General features: G+C 56.1%; 5 protein-coding genes across 5 annotated transcripts; 4 read left to right on the top strand and 1 right to left on the bottom strand.

The window, feature by feature from the left end:
* The first annotated feature begins 484 nt into the window (after positions 1 to 484).
* B0H64DRAFT_333079 (amidase signature domain-containing protein) lies at positions 485 to 2,919 on the top strand. The gene is made up of 4 exons (XM_062801074.1): positions 485 to 1,072; positions 1,151 to 1,363; positions 1,459 to 2,261; positions 2,388 to 2,919. The coding sequence occupies exons 1-4, from the start codon at positions 922 to 924 to the stop codon at positions 2,640 to 2,642; spliced, it is 1,422 nt and encodes a 473-aa protein (XP_062663400.1). The 5' UTR covers positions 485 to 921; the 3' UTR covers positions 2,643 to 2,919.
* Positions 2,920 to 3,949: 1,030 nt separating this feature from the next.
* On the top strand, positions 3,950 to 8,067 carry B0H64DRAFT_351251 (WD40-repeat-containing domain protein). Its single transcript, XM_062801461.1, has 3 exons — positions 3,950 to 5,656; positions 5,726 to 6,823; positions 6,911 to 8,067. Exons 1-3 carry the CDS (start codon positions 3,992 to 3,994, stop codon positions 7,976 to 7,978), a joined length of 3,831 nt encoding a protein of 1,276 aa, XP_062663399.1. The 5' UTR covers positions 3,950 to 3,991; the 3' UTR covers positions 7,979 to 8,067.
* A 373-nt stretch (positions 8,068 to 8,440) lies between these two features.
* Positions 8,441 to 9,088, top strand: B0H64DRAFT_369205 (uncharacterized protein; the record flags this gene model as incomplete). Its single annotated transcript, XM_062802009.1, has 3 exons — positions 8,441 to 8,490; positions 8,586 to 8,948; positions 8,986 to 9,088. The coding sequence occupies 3 exons, from the start codon at positions 8,441 to 8,443 to the stop codon at positions 9,086 to 9,088; spliced, it is 516 nt and encodes a 171-aa protein (XP_062663398.1).
* B0H64DRAFT_379355 (ClpP/crotonase-like domain-containing protein) lies at positions 9,079 to 10,835 on the bottom strand. The gene is made up of 6 exons (XM_062802652.1): positions 10,159 to 10,835; positions 9,902 to 10,032; positions 9,779 to 9,808; positions 9,574 to 9,690; positions 9,334 to 9,511; positions 9,079 to 9,271 (listed from the first exon to the last, which is right to left on the bottom strand). Exons 1-6 carry the CDS (start codon positions 10,343 to 10,345, stop codon positions 9,153 to 9,155), a joined length of 762 nt encoding a protein of 253 aa, XP_062663397.1. The 5' UTR covers positions 10,346 to 10,835; the 3' UTR covers positions 9,079 to 9,152.
* Positions 10,836 to 11,426: 591 nt separating this feature from the next.
* Positions 11,427 to 15,312, top strand: B0H64DRAFT_333073 (AMP-binding enzyme). Its single transcript, XM_062801073.1, has 7 exons — positions 11,427 to 12,140; positions 12,200 to 12,334; positions 12,395 to 12,477; positions 12,541 to 12,644; positions 12,717 to 13,001; positions 13,063 to 13,156; positions 13,212 to 15,312. Exons 1-7 carry the CDS (start codon positions 11,570 to 11,572, stop codon positions 15,009 to 15,011), a joined length of 3,072 nt encoding a protein of 1,023 aa, XP_062663396.1. The 5' UTR covers positions 11,427 to 11,569; the 3' UTR covers positions 15,012 to 15,312.
* Positions 15,313 to 15,998: the final 686 nt, after the last annotated feature.

The raw sequence follows: 15,998 nt of genomic DNA, 5'->3' as shown, positions 1-15,998 counted from the left end.
TGTTGGCCACTCACCATATACCCAAGTACCTCCTTTCCTTATTCCATTGGTCCTCACTGGTGCAAAAGTGTCGTTGAACGGGCAGACTCTTAGGTTGACCGATTCTCCGAGGCGATAAACCTTTTGAGGCGTGTGAATCTGCTGGCTCATCGGGTGGCAGGGGGCTGAAAGCCATCTTTGGTGCGTGGAATATCGCTGCGACTGAGCCAGGACAACGGCGTCGAACCAATGAAGTCCAAAACGTGCAACGGTGAGTCAGTAGGTATATGTAATTCTCCGGGGCTGGGTGAACAAACCTGGTGATTGTTGATGCCTTTGATCGGGCTCACCGGTCGCCTCATTGAGTGTGACTGGCTCCCGAGTCAATTGTAATTGCCCTTACGAGGTCAAGTGGGATTCTGGGAAGGCTCACTCAGGTATGTCAAGTGCCCCGAGGCGCCACCGGAGGCATATAACAATTGAACGGCCGGGTATACTTCGTACTTGCTTAAACAACCGGGCACATAAGTACCTTGGTACCCGAGGTACCTCCCTGTGCATCACCCATGCATGGAGCCTTGTATCCGTCTCAGCCGTGCGCCTAGACGGTCCAGTAATAAGGCACCTTCCATTTCGTCCCCGTCGTACTCGCACACACCCCCCCGTGAGCACCAACCTCTTTCCTCTATGGTCATCAGTCGTGCGGGGTATTTTGGTATTTAGGTCGATGCATTGCAGCCCGAGCCTGTCAAGAAAACCGACCTCTTTGCTGGCCTTCATCCCAACACTCATGTGGGTGTTGAAGCTTCAACTCTGCAAACGCTCACCGCCTCTGGCTCAACATGAGGTACCTACATACGCGTGCCGAGTTCATTCCTTACTTTATCTAGATCAACGACTGCACACTCCACTACCGCATACCACTAGTATCACCTAACGACAATGCGTGTGGCCCGACCACTCTACGCCTTAACGGCCAGCGAAACCCTTGACCTTTTGAAGGGCAACACGGTAACGGTTGAACAATATGCGCATTCTCTGCTAGGTCGCGTCAAGGAGAGGGATCATATAATCAAAGCGTGGGCATATCTCGGTGAGTCGGTCCCCATCCATTGTCAACGCTTCCCTGGTGGTCCTGTCTAGGCACCTTCGCTGATAGTCCGTTCGGCAGATCCCGAGTCGGTTCTCAAGCAAGCTAAAGCCCTGGACCAGATCCCCGAAGACCGGCGAGGGCCCTTACACGGCATTGCAGTCGGGATCAAGGATGTGATGAACACCAAAGACATGCCCACCCAATTCGGTTCTGTATTGTATGAAGGCCACCAACCTGGGTTCGATTCATCGGCTGTGGCAATTCTGCGAGCCGCTGGCGCGCTCATCTTCGGTTCGCTGACTCCTGTGACTCCGAGGGTCTCCAAGACTCCCCAGTCAGTCGAGTAATAGTTGACCCATCCCGCTAATAATGTGATTTCTTAACAGGCAAGACAACCACGACTGAGTTCACAGTGCCCAATTCCGGACCTGGTACCACGAATCCACATGACCCTAAGCGAACACCTGGCGGTTCCTCTTGCGGTTCAGCCGCGGCCGTGGCCGATTTCCAAGTCCCCATTAGCCTCGGATCCCAGACTGGTGGAAGCCTGATCCGCCCGGCTTCCTTCACTGGACTTTTTGCTATGAAGCCGACTCATAATGCGATTTCGACAGAAGGCCAGAAGGCATTCTCCCCCAGCTTCGACACGCTGGGTTTTATGACTCGCAGCATGGACGATCTGCGGCTGCTTGCGACGGTGTTTGGCCTCAAAGACGACAAGTCTCCCGAAGACGTGGCTTTAGAGAGACTGTCGGTTGCCTTGGTCAAGAGCCCAATGTGGCACCGAGCAGGGCCCGGCACGGTAGCCGCCATGAAGAACGCAGTCGCTATTCTTGAGGACAGCGGCGTCAGAGTCGACGAGGTTTCATTTCCGCCCGAGTTCGGCGTCGAAGAAACTATAAGGGAAATGCAACGTGTTGTCATGGGAAGTGAGGCCCGGGTCTCCTTTCTCGGTGATTATCGGATAGGTAAGACGAAGCTCGATAGCAAGATTTGTGACCTTGTCGAAAACAGCTCTGGCATCACCCATGAGCAGAGGATACAAGCCCTCGATGGATACGCCAACATGCGGGCCATCGCCGACGGGCTGGCCGCCAAGTACTCCGTGATCATCACGCCCAGCGCCGTGGACGAAGCTCCGCTTGGATTGCAGGACATGGGGAGTGCGGCTTTCAACACTCTTTGGACGGTAATTCCCCCCCTCCGCCCCCCCCCCCCCCTCCTTTCCCACGCCCCCTTTCCCCCACCCCTCTTCCCCCAAAGCAAGAAAAGCCGCGTGGATCTCCTCAATTCCTAGCTAAACTGATTCGTCTAGGGGTTGCATCTGCCTCTTATCAATATTCCAGCATTTGTGGGCGCCCACGGGATGCCTATTGGAATCTCGCTCGTCGCTGGCAGATTCCACGACCAGTATCTCATACGCCTCGGGACAGCACTCAGTGAGCCACTCATGGCTGTTGGTGGCTGGCAGGAGGCGCTCTGTTCGGTACGCGAGAACCAGCACGTTCCCGAATATGCACATGATATGACCGCCCAGACATCCCGGGTGTCGGTGTGTTCCATTTTATGATGGCGAGATTGGTCGGTTCCCGAAACCCCCCCTCATCAAAAAGGCAAAAAAGGAAATGCGGTCTGCCCGGATGGTGGGCGCGCGGTTTCATTGGCCGGATCTTGAGTCACCGGCTTGGGCACCATCCGTGATACACCCACTAGCCGGGCATCATGCATGGGCGCCGCGGCTATCCAAGCCGGTGTTGCCAGCGAGATTATTGAGGCTCGTGGAGAAGAGATGTGCTTATCGAGAATACCTAATGAGAGAAAACCGGGCATGCGTCCCCGCTTGGCTGCGGCGTGGTTCTAACACTGCCGTTTGTGAGTTGTGACTGTGCATGGTCCTGAATCCTGGAGAACCGCTCTCTGTGCGGCCTCAATGGCGGCAGGGAGCCTTCTCCTCGCCATCATGGATAAGGCTCGACTTCGGGTCGATATTGGGGTATCACGGCATGTATGATATGCGGGGTGCCCGAGCCTTGGTTGCACATGGAGAAGCTCAACCTTCCGCACTTTTCCGTGGTCAGCTTATTGTCGCAACCCTTACAGCCCTGCTCACGGTTGTTTTGCAAGTTACACACTCCCAGATTAACGACCACATCGACCGCACTCACGACGAACCTCCATCGCTTACTCCCGCCGGAATACCCTTCGACATAACCCCAACGGAGAGCAATGCGGCTCTTACGGCGCCGAGACGATGGCCGATTCGAGCTTACCAGAAACTTAGCAGAGGACAAACGGCCTCAGTATGCTATACTCTCTCATACCTGGCTTCTGGATAACGACAAAGAAGTCACTTTCGAGGACCTCTTGCTTGACGACTTACCAGCAACGAAAGAGGCCGGTTCTGCAAAGATCAGATTCTGCAGTGACCAAGCAGGCAAGGATGGGTTGGAGTACTTCTGGGTTGATACGTGTTGTATCGATAAGAAAAGCAGCTCCGAGCTTCAAGAGGCGATCACGTCCATGTTCACTTGGTACCAGAACTCGGCCAGGTGCTACGTCTATCTGACCGATGTCTCGTCCGTTGATGGGACAATCGTTACCGGAGGGGGTAGCAAAACATCTTCATGCTCGTGGGAGCCGGAGTTTCGTCACAGCAAGTGGTTTACTCGGGGCTGGACACTCCAAGAGTTGCTTGCTCCTGCGTCTGTCGAGTTCTTCTCAGCTGAAGGGATCCGGCTTGGAGACAAAACGTCACTTGAACCATTGCTTCACGAAATCACCGGCATTCCACATCAGGCCTTGCGCGACAACACTCTCACTAACTTCACCGTTGCCGAGAGGCTGTCGTGGGCTGAGAATCGAAAGACGACGCGCAAGGAGGACAGGGCTTATTGTCTCTTGGGCATATTTAACGTCTTTATGCCGCTCATGTACGGCGAAGGGGACTATGCATTCACTCGCCTGCGAGAACATATTGACAAAGGCTATGTCGAGGATGCAGCGCTAGATGAAACCCTCTCGGCGCTCCCTGTGGCCTCGGAAGCGGCATTCAACTCGTTCAACAAGCAGCATGAGCCAACGTGTCTCCCGAATACCAGAACTGAACTCCTGCATGACATCGCACAATGGACTGATGGCCTTGATGACAAGTGTATCTACTGGCTGAGCGGGATAGCTGGTACGGGAAAATCAACAGTAGCACGCACTGTTGCAAGAAGGTGCCACGAACGAGGCAGACTGGGGGCCAGCTTCTTTTTCTCCAAGGGAGGCGGTGATCTCAACAATGCCACCAAGCTGGTCACGACTATTGCCCGACAACTGGCAACGGCAATACCGGCGACAAAAAGACACATTTGTGAGGCCATCATGAGGCAAAAACACATTGCGGAGCACTCCTACTGGGATCAATGGGATCAATTGATCATAGGCCCCCTTTCTCAGCTCCATGGCCACTCCTCCCCACCCACCATCGTTATTGTGGCTGACGCCTTAGATGAGTGCGAGAGCGAGAGGGATATCCGAGCCCTCCTGCGGGTCTTTCCCACCGCTCGGTCGCTCACCAAGGTTCGGCTGCGGCTACTGTTGACCAGCCGACCAGAGATAGCCATCCGCCATAGTCTCGGGGGGATACCGGACGCGGAACGTGAGATCTTCGCCCTCCACGAAATCTCACCCGATCTCGTCAACCGCGATCTCAGTCTCTTCTTCGAGAGTAACTTCTCCGCCATCAGAGAAGAACGTGGCCTCGACCAAGACTGGCCCGGCAAGCGCGTAATTGAACGGCTCGTCGAGATTTCGTGTGGCCTGTTCATCTGGGCCTCGATCGCGTGCCGTTTTATCCGCGAGGGCAGGCGGCTTACAATGAGGCGGGTCTCCATACTGCTCGATGGGCATCGCACTGATGCAGGCCCGGAGAAGCAGCTGGACCAAATATACACGGACGTCATCCGTGATTCCATTCGCAAAGACTACAACTACGAAGAGAAGGCGGAGATTTGCATCATACTTCGTGAGGTACTAGGAAGCATCGTTGTTCTCGCCGCACCTCTGTCCATGCTCTCGCTGGCCAGCTTGCTCGGCATGCCCCTGAGTGATATAAAGGAGACGCTACTCGATCTGCACACCATCTTTCACATCCCCAGTCAGCCGACCTGGCCCATCCGCTTACATCACCCAACATTCCGTGACTTCCTTCTTGACGAGGAGCGGTGCGGAGACCTCGACTTTTCGGTCAACGAGAAACAGGCTCATCGGGACCTTGCCGAAGGGTGTCTGAGGGTCATGTCAAAGATGCTCAAACGAGACATCTGCGAACTCGGTTCGCCCGGGACACTGGTGAAGGATGTGGACGCAGAACGAGTACGCCGCCACATCCCCGACCACCTGCAGTACGCATGCCTTTACTGGGTCCAACATTACCGATCAAGTGGCCTAGTTCTTTCCGACGATGGCCAAGTCGCGACCCTTTTCCGGGAACATTTCCTCCATTGGGTCGAGGCTATCTGCCTCATGGGGAAGAGCTCCGAGATGGGTGCAATGATACGACTCTACCATTCTATGCTCGAGGTATGTTACCACATTCGGGTCGAGCTTCATACCTATTTTGCAGTCTCCTGACACAAACCTCCGATCCAGCCGACATCGAGTGTACAGCAACTGCCGTTTGTCAAAGATGCCAGACGATGGTTCTTTGCCTTTCAGAATATCATCAAACAAGCGCCACTTCAAGTGTACGGCGCAGCCCTTGCCTTCGCCCGTCCGAACAACCGACTCAAGCAACATTTCAGAGGTCATATGCACCCTTGGATCAAGGACATATGGGTTGCTCCAGCTGATGTCCGCGAGGCCAAAGACGAGTTCAACTACGTCAACGACCTAGCATTCACACCCGACGGCAGACAGGTCGCCTCGGGGTCCAACACCGAAATCGCCAGATTGTGGGACGTGCCGTCCAAGAGCGCGCTGTGGAAATTTGAGGGGCCGACTGACAAGGTCAGCTCGGTTTCCATTTCGCCAGACGGAACCCTCATCGCCGCGGGGTCGGATGATTTCGGTGTCATGGTATGGGACTTGAACACGAGGGCGGTGCGTTATGCCCTCCGCAAGGCCCATTCCCGCTGGGTCAACTCGGTCGCCTTTTCACCGGACGGCAAGGTCCTGGCGTCCGGGTCGATGGATGAAACGGTGGCGCTGTGGGACGCCGCAACGGGGAGTGAGCTCAGGAGGTTTGACAATCAGTCCAGTTGTGTAAACACGGCCGCGTTTTCTCCCGACGGTTCCCTGATCGCAACCGGGTCTGTTGATCAGATGATACGGGTTTGGGATGTTTCGGGGGAGTCAGAACAACTCTGCATGGTGCTCGACGGCCATCTAGGCTGCATCAACTGCGTCAGGTTCTCGCCGACTGGAGAGCGGCTTGTCTCTGGGTCGGATGATATGACGGTCAGAGTGTGGGACCTTGCGACCAAGACCGAGCTCATGTCGATGAGCGGGCACACAAAGAAGGTTATGGCCGTCACATTCTCCCTGGATGCTCAACTAATCGTGTCTGGGGCGGAAGATATGACCGTCCGCGTTTGGGATGCGTCCAACGGCACTGCTCTGCACACGCTCAAGGGGCATACCAGTGGCATCAACGCGGTTGTATTCTCCCCAAGTGGCACACTTCTTGCATCTGCATCGTTTGACGATGACATGCGGCTATGGGATGCAGAGACCTTCGCTCCATGTGGACAGCTCGAAGACTTCGATGTCGTGGATGATATCAACTCTGGTTCCCCTGGCGGGTTGCTCGGGCGCGCTCAACACCCCAGGCCCCTCAACACTGGGCCCGCCAAGTTCAAAGCACATTCGAGTTCGGTCACTTTCATGACCTTTTCTCCAGATGGCCGCTTCCTAGCTTCCGGTTCGGAAGACGGCGCTGTCAAGCTGTGGCCCAAAGACGGCGGAGGCAAGAATCTCGCCCTTCGAGGCCACCGTTCCCGCATTCACCACCTTGCCTTCTCCCCCTGTGGTCGTGTCATGGCGTCAGCGTCGTCCGACAAAACCGTTAGCGTCTGGGACACCGCAACCGGAACGAAACTGCACACGCTCGTTGGCCATTCGGCCGGCGTGTTCCGCGTCCTCTTTTCACCCGACGGCGAGCTCCTAGCTTCGTGCTCGGCTGACACGACAACCCGGATCTGGGACGTAGAGAGCGGGGCAGCGTTGGCTACCTTTGCAGCCCACCAGGGCGTAGTCACAGATCTTTGCTTCTCACCGGACGGTCTATCCCTTGCCTCCTGCTCGGCAGACACGACCGTCGTTGTGTGGTGTTTTGAGTCAGGGGCTGCCCGTGCTGTCCTCCAGGGCCACTTGGCCCAGGTGAACTCTGTGGCGTTCTCGTATGGGGAAGGCGAGCTTCTTGCGTCTTGTTCCGAGGATGCCACCATTCGGGTGTGGGACTGGCGGCAGGGGGCGACCGTCCGGGTGATCAAGGGGGAACAGCCAATCAAGTGCGTGTCGTTTTCGCGAGACTGTACGTTGCTGGTCTCTGCCTTGGCTGATGGAAGGGTTGGGATTTGGGAATGCGAAACGGGTTTGTCCAAGGGCTTAGTCGAGACTGGCGTCGTGGTTCGAAGGGTCTGCTTCTCGGATGACGGCCGATACGTCCATACGGACCACGGGACATTAGACACAAGTTCCTTCCCCCTCGATGGTCGCCCGTCCTCTTCCTTTGTTTGCTCTACACCCCCATGCTCTTCTCGTACTGTTTTTGCGACCTCAAACTGGGTAAAGAGAGATGAGGAGAACCTGATATGGGTTCCTGATGAGTATGCTGCCAGTGCTGTGGCTGCTTGTGATGGGTCTGTTGCTATGGGACACTCATCTGGTGCGGTTTCGGTAATATCTGTCGATGAAGCTTAGGATCTAATGTTATGGTAATAGCGTTGCGTTCAATTGTAATGGAATGACTGGGACCCAGCGTCATGGGTCTCCATCAGCCTTCGCTGGAAGCCTAAAGGTTAAACAAGCTCATCACACCGTCAACGGAACCGAAACCCGTCTCCACCCAGGCAGGCTGGCAACGAATGACGGCCAGCCGAACATCATGTACGTTGGGCTTCGACCTTCCATGCAGTAGCGTGCTCCGTCCCTTGGGAGGGTTCCCGTTCCGCGCACGGTGGCGGACCTTACCAGATTGCATTAATAGGTAGGTATGTACATCACCTTGCCACATGAACACAAGTTCAATAGGTATAGAGTTGCAGCCTGGGATCTGGCCCCGGCCCAAGGGTGAAACATGGCAAACGGCCACCGTTCTCGCAACCGCACGCACCAACAACCGTCTCTCAACCTCCCGCCGTGACAAAGCTTGACAGTCCGAAAATGGAGGACATGGATAAAGGCATGGACACGTCACAATTAGCAAAGTCGCCGTGTGTGAAACGTGGGTTGGGTCCGCTACCGCGGCATCGCGGCGGTTTACACGCCCCACGGCCCAGAGAAAGGCCACTAAGCTAACATCTAACAGCACCCGGGGGCTTTACGGAATCACCCGTCTCCGACGACCCCTGGCATATGGCGAGTTGGATTCCACGCCGAAACTTGGGACAACCTCGACAGCGGAGCCGTCGGACCACAAGCATGGCTTGGAACCTTGCACGTTCTTTTTTTACGACACGCTGATGGGTCCCAATGTGCTGATGACGGTGCCAAATTTGGACGACAGGCCCCGGTTACAAGGTGCGTGGATCGACGGTTTCACCATGAAGATGTGGAGCGGTAAATACCCCGTTGTTCTCCCCAGAGACAACGCAGCGACAGGGCCCCAGGACCGCGACTACGGCGAGATATGGCGAGCCGCGACCATCATTCGATGTCTACGACTGCAGAGGTACGAAACGTAAGCGTACGAACCTGCGGATTGCCAGATCCAATGCGATGATGGCAATTCTATCAACGGTTTGGTCCAAGTGGGCGCGGGATTCGAGGAGCAGCGAGCTCGTTGAAGGGAACTTTGACATGCAGGACTAGCAGAAGAGCCACAAGGCCCCGTTGTATTGAAGTGACCTACACAAGTTAATAGCTTTGCAATACATTACCAGCGCGGCGGTCTCTTCTCGAGAAAGGCCGAGACTCCTTCCACTTTGTCTCTGCTACTGAAGGCAGAGTAGTAAAGCTTCCGCTCAAACTCTTCGTCTCGTCCCAGAGAGTCCGCTAGGATGAGGAATTAGGAAACAGCTGGAAGATGGACACTACATACGCGGGCAGGTACTTACCGCGGCAAATTGCCTCTTTTGCTAGGCAGAGCGAAGAGCTGCTTTGCTGGGCGAGGACACTGGCCATCTTGACTGCATCGTCAAGCACGGCTCCGGGCTGGGAGAGCTCCGCAACCAAGCCCATCGACAAAGCCTCCTCGGAGGAGATGGGCTGGCCAGACAAGATAATCTTCATTGCCTGGGGATATGATCAGACCCGAGACAGCAGTTTGTGGTTCTTCCAGGTCTGGCAGCACCCACTCTGTATTTTCCCACGGCACTCGTTAGGCGTTGAGTCCCCCCGGCGCCTGGTATCAAGCCAATCTTGACCTCAGGCAAGCCGAACTTGGCCGACGTCGACGCGAATATGAGGTCGCACTAGCGCGTTTCATCAATGATCAGGGGTTCGGGGTTGGAGAGTCGTCGAGGCGATGCGGCTGAATAGCGAATGAAACATGGCACCCACCATCAGCGCAAGTTCGAAGCCGCCGCCGAACTAGAGTGTAGAGAAAGTTGCTACAAGTCAGCCTCGACTCTTGATTCGCAGGAAAGAACTCAGTTCATTGGCTGGACCGCCCGGGAAACTCACAGCAATACCCTCGACCGCCGCGAGCAGCGGCTTTTTCGTGTTGGCCATGCCATCGCACAAGTCCTCCAGATACCGGCACTGGGTTGCCGTCTCCGTGTTGAGAGTGGCGATTTCCTTGAGATCTGCGCCAGCTGAGAGCAGCAACCGCGCCGCCGAGGTGGCAGCACAATTGCAGGTCGTCAGCTTGGGGGCCACGAAAGGGGGCTTTCCCCTCACAGCCCGTCTTATGTCAGAAGATCATCGGCATTGGGGCCTACCACAGAACAGCACGTCGGTGCCGGTCACGACAATCACCCTGACACTGTCGTCATGGGATGCGGCGTGCAGCTCCTCGAGGAAGCGGTCAATGACTTCTTGCGACAGCGCATTCCGCTTGGTTGGCCGGTTGATGGACAGCACGCGGACGTGCGCCGCTGGATCGCTGCGCAGGATGGAGGATGCCATCACGTCCGCTCTGCTGTGACCTTCTGGTTGCGGTTGCGTTGTTGGCCGCCGGTGGCCGCAGAAGAGACCGAATGATGTGAAAGTTCTTGGTCAACGGCACGCATGAACTGGCGGCGCAACCTGGCGTAGATGAGGCGACATCGACCTTCTGTGTATGAACACAGGAGGAAGCAATCAGCAGACTTTGTGGCATGTGAAAGAGGGGGTGGGATTTGTTTCGTGTCGCATACGGACACTTGGCATGCCGGGAGACGCTGGAGTTGCCCGTCGTGGAAACAGGAAACCAATTCGTCCGAACTTCAGTTTTGGTACCGAGGAGGCAAGCAACCCGGTTCCTAACCGGGCGTGGAATCGAGTGTTCTTGGACGACCAGGCACGAGACCCTGATTGTTTGCTGCTCTGTCATCGTCACGTAAGGCCCATTCCCCCCCGAGCCCTCGACCGAAGCTGGCACTTCTGACCAGGGGTACCTTGCATGGCTGTAACATGCTGTGGATTCAAGGCCGTTGCTGGTCTTGGAGACCCGCCGTTGCAACGTTTGCGGGCCGCCTAACTGCAGCCCTCCATCGAGATGGCCCCCCTAACGGTCCTGATCGCCCAAGACACGATCTCGACCCCCTTGCGTTCCGCCGTTAACCTGATTCGCGCGAATCAACTGCTCACGATGCACTGCTACACGCCAAGGCAGGTAAGGCCCAAGGAAAATACGTACCGGGCAAGGTCGCCGGACGGCGCTCCGCAAGTTTGATACGACTGTAACGGATAACTCCCTCAAACCTTTCAAGATTGAAGGGCTCTCTCTCAACGGCCCAGCCTCCGAGGCTACCTGGCCTACACCCGCGCAGCTCACGGCTTCCCTTCCTAGACGGGCCCGATGCAAGGGGACCGATCCGGAACGGACCTCTACGATCTGGCTGTGTTAGGAATACGGCCCCGGTATGGCGCGCAAGGTACAGGACTCCAGCAGAGCTACCAGCGCGCCAAAGGGGTGAATATGGGACGACGGATGTTACGCGCGCGGTATCGAAGAGACGAAATGGTCTTTCTTTGTCTTGGTGGTCAGCTTAAGCTTGGCTGAGGTGAGAACTTAAAAAGCGCCTTCGCTCCTGCGCCCCAGGCGGATCGGCCCCCATGGCTGACATCCACGGTTCTTGGAAACCACATATTACAATCCTCCGTATCTGACATACCCCCCTCCCCACCTTGGAGTTGGGATCCGCGAGCATGGCTCAAAAAACAATGGACAATGCCCAATGCGTGCCGGAGTCGTTCACGACCGGGGAGATTATTCCATGTCCTTTTCCCACAGTCACAGCGGCGATCCGTCACGCCACTAGCAACTACCCAGAAGCGGTCGCCGCTATTGACCTCTCCCAGGCCGGCACCCGCCGCGAAGTCTCGTACGCACAACTCGAAATCCGTGCTCGATGGCTAGCACAACGTCTCCGGATGGCTGGGGTTGGCCCCGGCGACCGCGTCCCGCTCGTGGTAAAACGAAGCATCGAGATGCTCGTCGGCATCTACGCTATTCTGCTCTGCGGCGCGCAGTATGTGCCTCTGGACGGCGGAGTCGTCACCCAGACCGCCCTGGAGACTGTCATCTCCCAGTCCGGCGGCAGCAGGGTTGTCTGCACAAAGTCCACGAGGAAACGGCTGCAGCAGACACATTCCGACATGGTTCGAGGATGCCGCCTGCTGTGCGTCGAAGATGAATCCGAACCCGAACTGGAGAAGGAGGCCGAGTCCATCGATCTCGCCACACCCGAGAGCGGGTGTTATGTAATTTACACGTCAGGTTCGTGGGAGCCCCGCAGCCGAGTTATCTACGTGGTCAACATCCTGACGTTGGAATAGGGACCACAGGAACCCCCAAAGGGGTTGACGTTACACATTCCAACGTTGCAAACTTGGTGTGCATGTCACCCGGTGGCCTGGGGATTCGGCCCGGGACGAAAGTTGGGCAGGTCCTCAACATCAGTTTCGACATGGGTAAGCAAGCGTCCCGTCACAGCTTTACCGTCAATAGGGATCCAACTAACAATGGAATAGCTGCTTGGGAGATTCTAGGTTGTCTCTGCAATGGCGGCACCTTGGTAATACGTGGTTCAGACTGGGTTCCCACGTTAAAAGAGGTAAACAAAACATACTGGTCGCCCTCTCCCGGTAGTCATGCGCGTTCTAACACCGGAATTTAGATCGATACTTTAATTTGCACACCCTCGATCTTGTCCCTGAAAGCAACAGAAGAATTTCCAAACATCAAGGTCGTTGCGACCGCCGGTGAGCCCAGCAACCAGCTGTGAGACAACCCATGCATGGCCTAGACGATGCTCCCTATCCCGATAACTAAAGCTAACGGCCGGTTACCTAGACTTGCGGACAAGTGGGCAAAACACGGGACCTACTACAACTGCTGCGGTCCCACTGAGACCACCATCGTAAACACCATGGTTCAACACCAGCCAGGGAAACCCCTGACGATCGGCAAGCCCACACCAAACAACTCAGTTTATATCATGGACGACGATCTCCGACCGGTTGCCGTTGGCGAAATTGGCACATTATGGGCCGGAGGGCGAGGAATCTCCAGGGGCTATGTTGGTTTGCCGGACATGACGGCTACAAAATTCCGGGAAGATCCATTTGCTCTTGACGGGTACGTTACCTACACAGTCAACCCACCGCTGGTACGATTCTTGCTTGCTCACACGTCGCAGGTCGATGGTTTACAACACAGGGGACCTTGGAAGGTGGCTTGAATCCGGAGAGATTGAGATAATGGGGAGGAAAGACGACCAGGTCAAAGTGAACGTACGTATTGGGTTTTTGCTATTTTACCATAATGACTACAAGCTGATCGTTTCAGGGGTTCCGGGTTGAACTCGACGGTGTTGCCCACGTTATGGCAGCAACTCCGGGCGTCCAGAACGCCTACGCAATCCTGGTCGACGGCGATATCCACGGCTTCCTCCACCCCGCAAGCTGCGACACGCAGCAGGTGATACAACAAGTCGAGCAGGTTCTCCCGTATTACTCCCGCCCAACACACCTCCACAACCTCGAACATGTGCCCCTTACACAGAATGGGAAAGTCGACAAGGCCGCCCTACGCGTTATTGCCATTGAAGGGAACGCAGAGGCAATCGCTATACCGGCTACACAAGATACCAGCTCATATGCCCCATCCGCATCCACTCGTGACAATTCCGATCAAGAAGCCGGAGTTGTCGATGCTCAGGAAAAGGGCTCCATCACCACCATGACGAGCGGAGCGTCCACAACCACCCTCGACATGGTCAAGCCGGAAGGAGAGGCTGTGACCCTAAACATCGAAGGCGACCTTCCGGAGAAGGACCACGCAAAGTTCTTCCGGAATCTCGTGCACAGGGCCTTCATCCCGTACCGTTTTCTACTCATGCTGGTCTACCTAGGCAACGTCGGAGCGTTGGTTGCCATGTACGTCAACGGCATCAACCGCCCCTGGATCGGGAACATGGTGGCTATCAACCTCCTCGTCGCGGTGCTCATCCGCCAGGACATGGTTATCAACCTGCTATACACGGTGTGCTGCTCAGTACCCAAGACCTGGCCCCTCTGGTTCCGCGCCTCTTGCGCCAAGATCTACCACCTCGGCGGCGTCCACGCCGGTGCGGCCACTTGGTCCAGCCTGTGGCTCCTCGCAGCAAACATCAGCGACGTGTACTGCTTCGCAAGCCACGCCTGCAGCAGCTACCCTTACCACTCAGCAGCCTACCAAGCCATCTCCTGGATCCTAACCGCCCTCTTCGCGAGCGTCATCGGCTTCGCCCTGCCCCAGTTCCGCTCCACCCACCACGACTTCTTCGAGCGCTATCACCGCTTCGTCGGGTGGACCATGCTGGCGCTATTCTGGGTACAGACCTTCCTCGGGCTGGCCGACGAGGTCACCCGGGGGGCATCCCCCACCTACGCATCCGCGCTCGTCTCGGCCCCGCCCTTCTGGATCCTGTCCGCCGCGACCCTCAGCATCGCGAGCTCCTGGCTCTGGCTGCGCCGGGTGCCCGTCGAGGCCGAGGTGCTCTCGGACCACGCCGTGCGCCTGCACTTCGACTACACCGTCCCCGTCAACGGCACCTTCACGCGCCTGTCCTTCCGCCCGCTGCTGGAGTGGCACTCCTTCGCGACGGTGCCGGCGCCTGAGCCCGCGGGCGGCCGCGCCGCCGGCTACTCGCTCGTCGTCTCCAACGCCGGCGACTGGACGCGCGCCTGCATCCGCAAGGGCCCCCAGCGCGTGTGGGTTCGCGGCGTGCCGGCCTGCGGCGTGATGCGGATTGCGACGCTGTTCAACCGCGTCGTGGTCGTCGCGACGGGCTCCGGGATTGGCCCGCTGCTGGGGCATATCCAGCTGCCCAGCTGTGCGACTGCGTGTCTGTGGAGTACCAAGGATCCCGTCAAGACGTATGGTAAGGAGTTGGTCGATACGGTGCGACGCCAGATCCCGGGGGCGGTGATTTGGGATACGTCGGCGCAGGGCCGGCCCGATATGGTCAAGTTGAGCTACAACCTCGCTCGCAGCTTTCAGGCCGAGGCGGTCATAATCATTGCTAATCGCAAGATTACCACCAAGGTTGTGTATGGGCTGGAGACGCGGGGTGTGCATGCTTACGGTGCCATTTGGGATAGTTAGCGGGGGATGTGTTTGAGAGCGAGGTTGAGGTTGCCTGGGTTTGAGGGAGATAGCAGTGAGCAAAGGCTGGCCTGGGGCTACTCGTATTTAGTTGGGCAGGACGCTGAAAAGGTCAGAAAATAGGGGGACATTGCTTTGTTATTCTTCACCCCACTTTCATCATGGAGCAAACACCAAGTAGGACACACGACAGGTCAATGTTGACGTAGCCTTGATCATTTCTGTATCTTGCTCTAGAACATCAGGGCCTAGGACATACACAAGCAGAACTGTATCACTACGACTTGATAAAAGTCTACGGGCCATAATTATAAGCTGTTTGTCAGTTGATGCTACACAAGCGCTTCTGGGTTACCCTTTAGTTGTTCGTACAGTCATAATAAGATCGGCGGATCTACCGTAGGCTTTGCTGGTTCTGAGCATACAGGTGTTGTTGTCCCCATGCGTGTTCGGTTATATTTGGTGTCATCACATGGCATGGCGTGAAGTCCCGGATAGATGTAGGAGGTGGCTCGTGTACTTGTCCCCAGCACATTCTTCGTGACGTCTGTGGTGCCCTACACCAAGATGATATATTTCACATTATAGGGCCGTGGGTCGTTTACTCGTGTATAGGTAGCTACCTACGTAACAAGTCACACAAGGGTTCCGTAGTACTCTCATGGTAGCTTAATCCCTGACGGCCTCAAGCGCATTCCTTCATCATTCTTATGCATCATCCGTTTCCATATGCGAAGCTCTTCCGCCCTTTCAGCGAACATGAAAGAAAATGCCAACGTGATACGCCAACAACGCATCCCACGGGGGTGTTACTGATCCCCTGATGTTACGGGTTGTCAAACACTCGGGCAGGCGTACCCAACTTTGGCTTCTGACCCCCTCCTTAGAAAAGTAAGGTTGACCCCCAGCAAACAGGATCATAATACCATAGCCCCGAAACCAACAGCTTCCATTTCTAACCTCACTTGCAACAACACCAACAACACC

This window comes from Chaetomium fimeti (assembly GCF_033439085.1).
Source record: "Chaetomium fimeti strain CBS 168.71 chromosome Unknown B0H64scaffold_1, whole genome shotgun sequence".
Lineage (NCBI taxonomy): Eukaryota > Fungi > Ascomycota > Sordariomycetes > Sordariales > Chaetomiaceae > Chaetomium > Chaetomium fimeti.
This window is presented reverse-complemented; position numbering and strand designations above follow the sequence as displayed.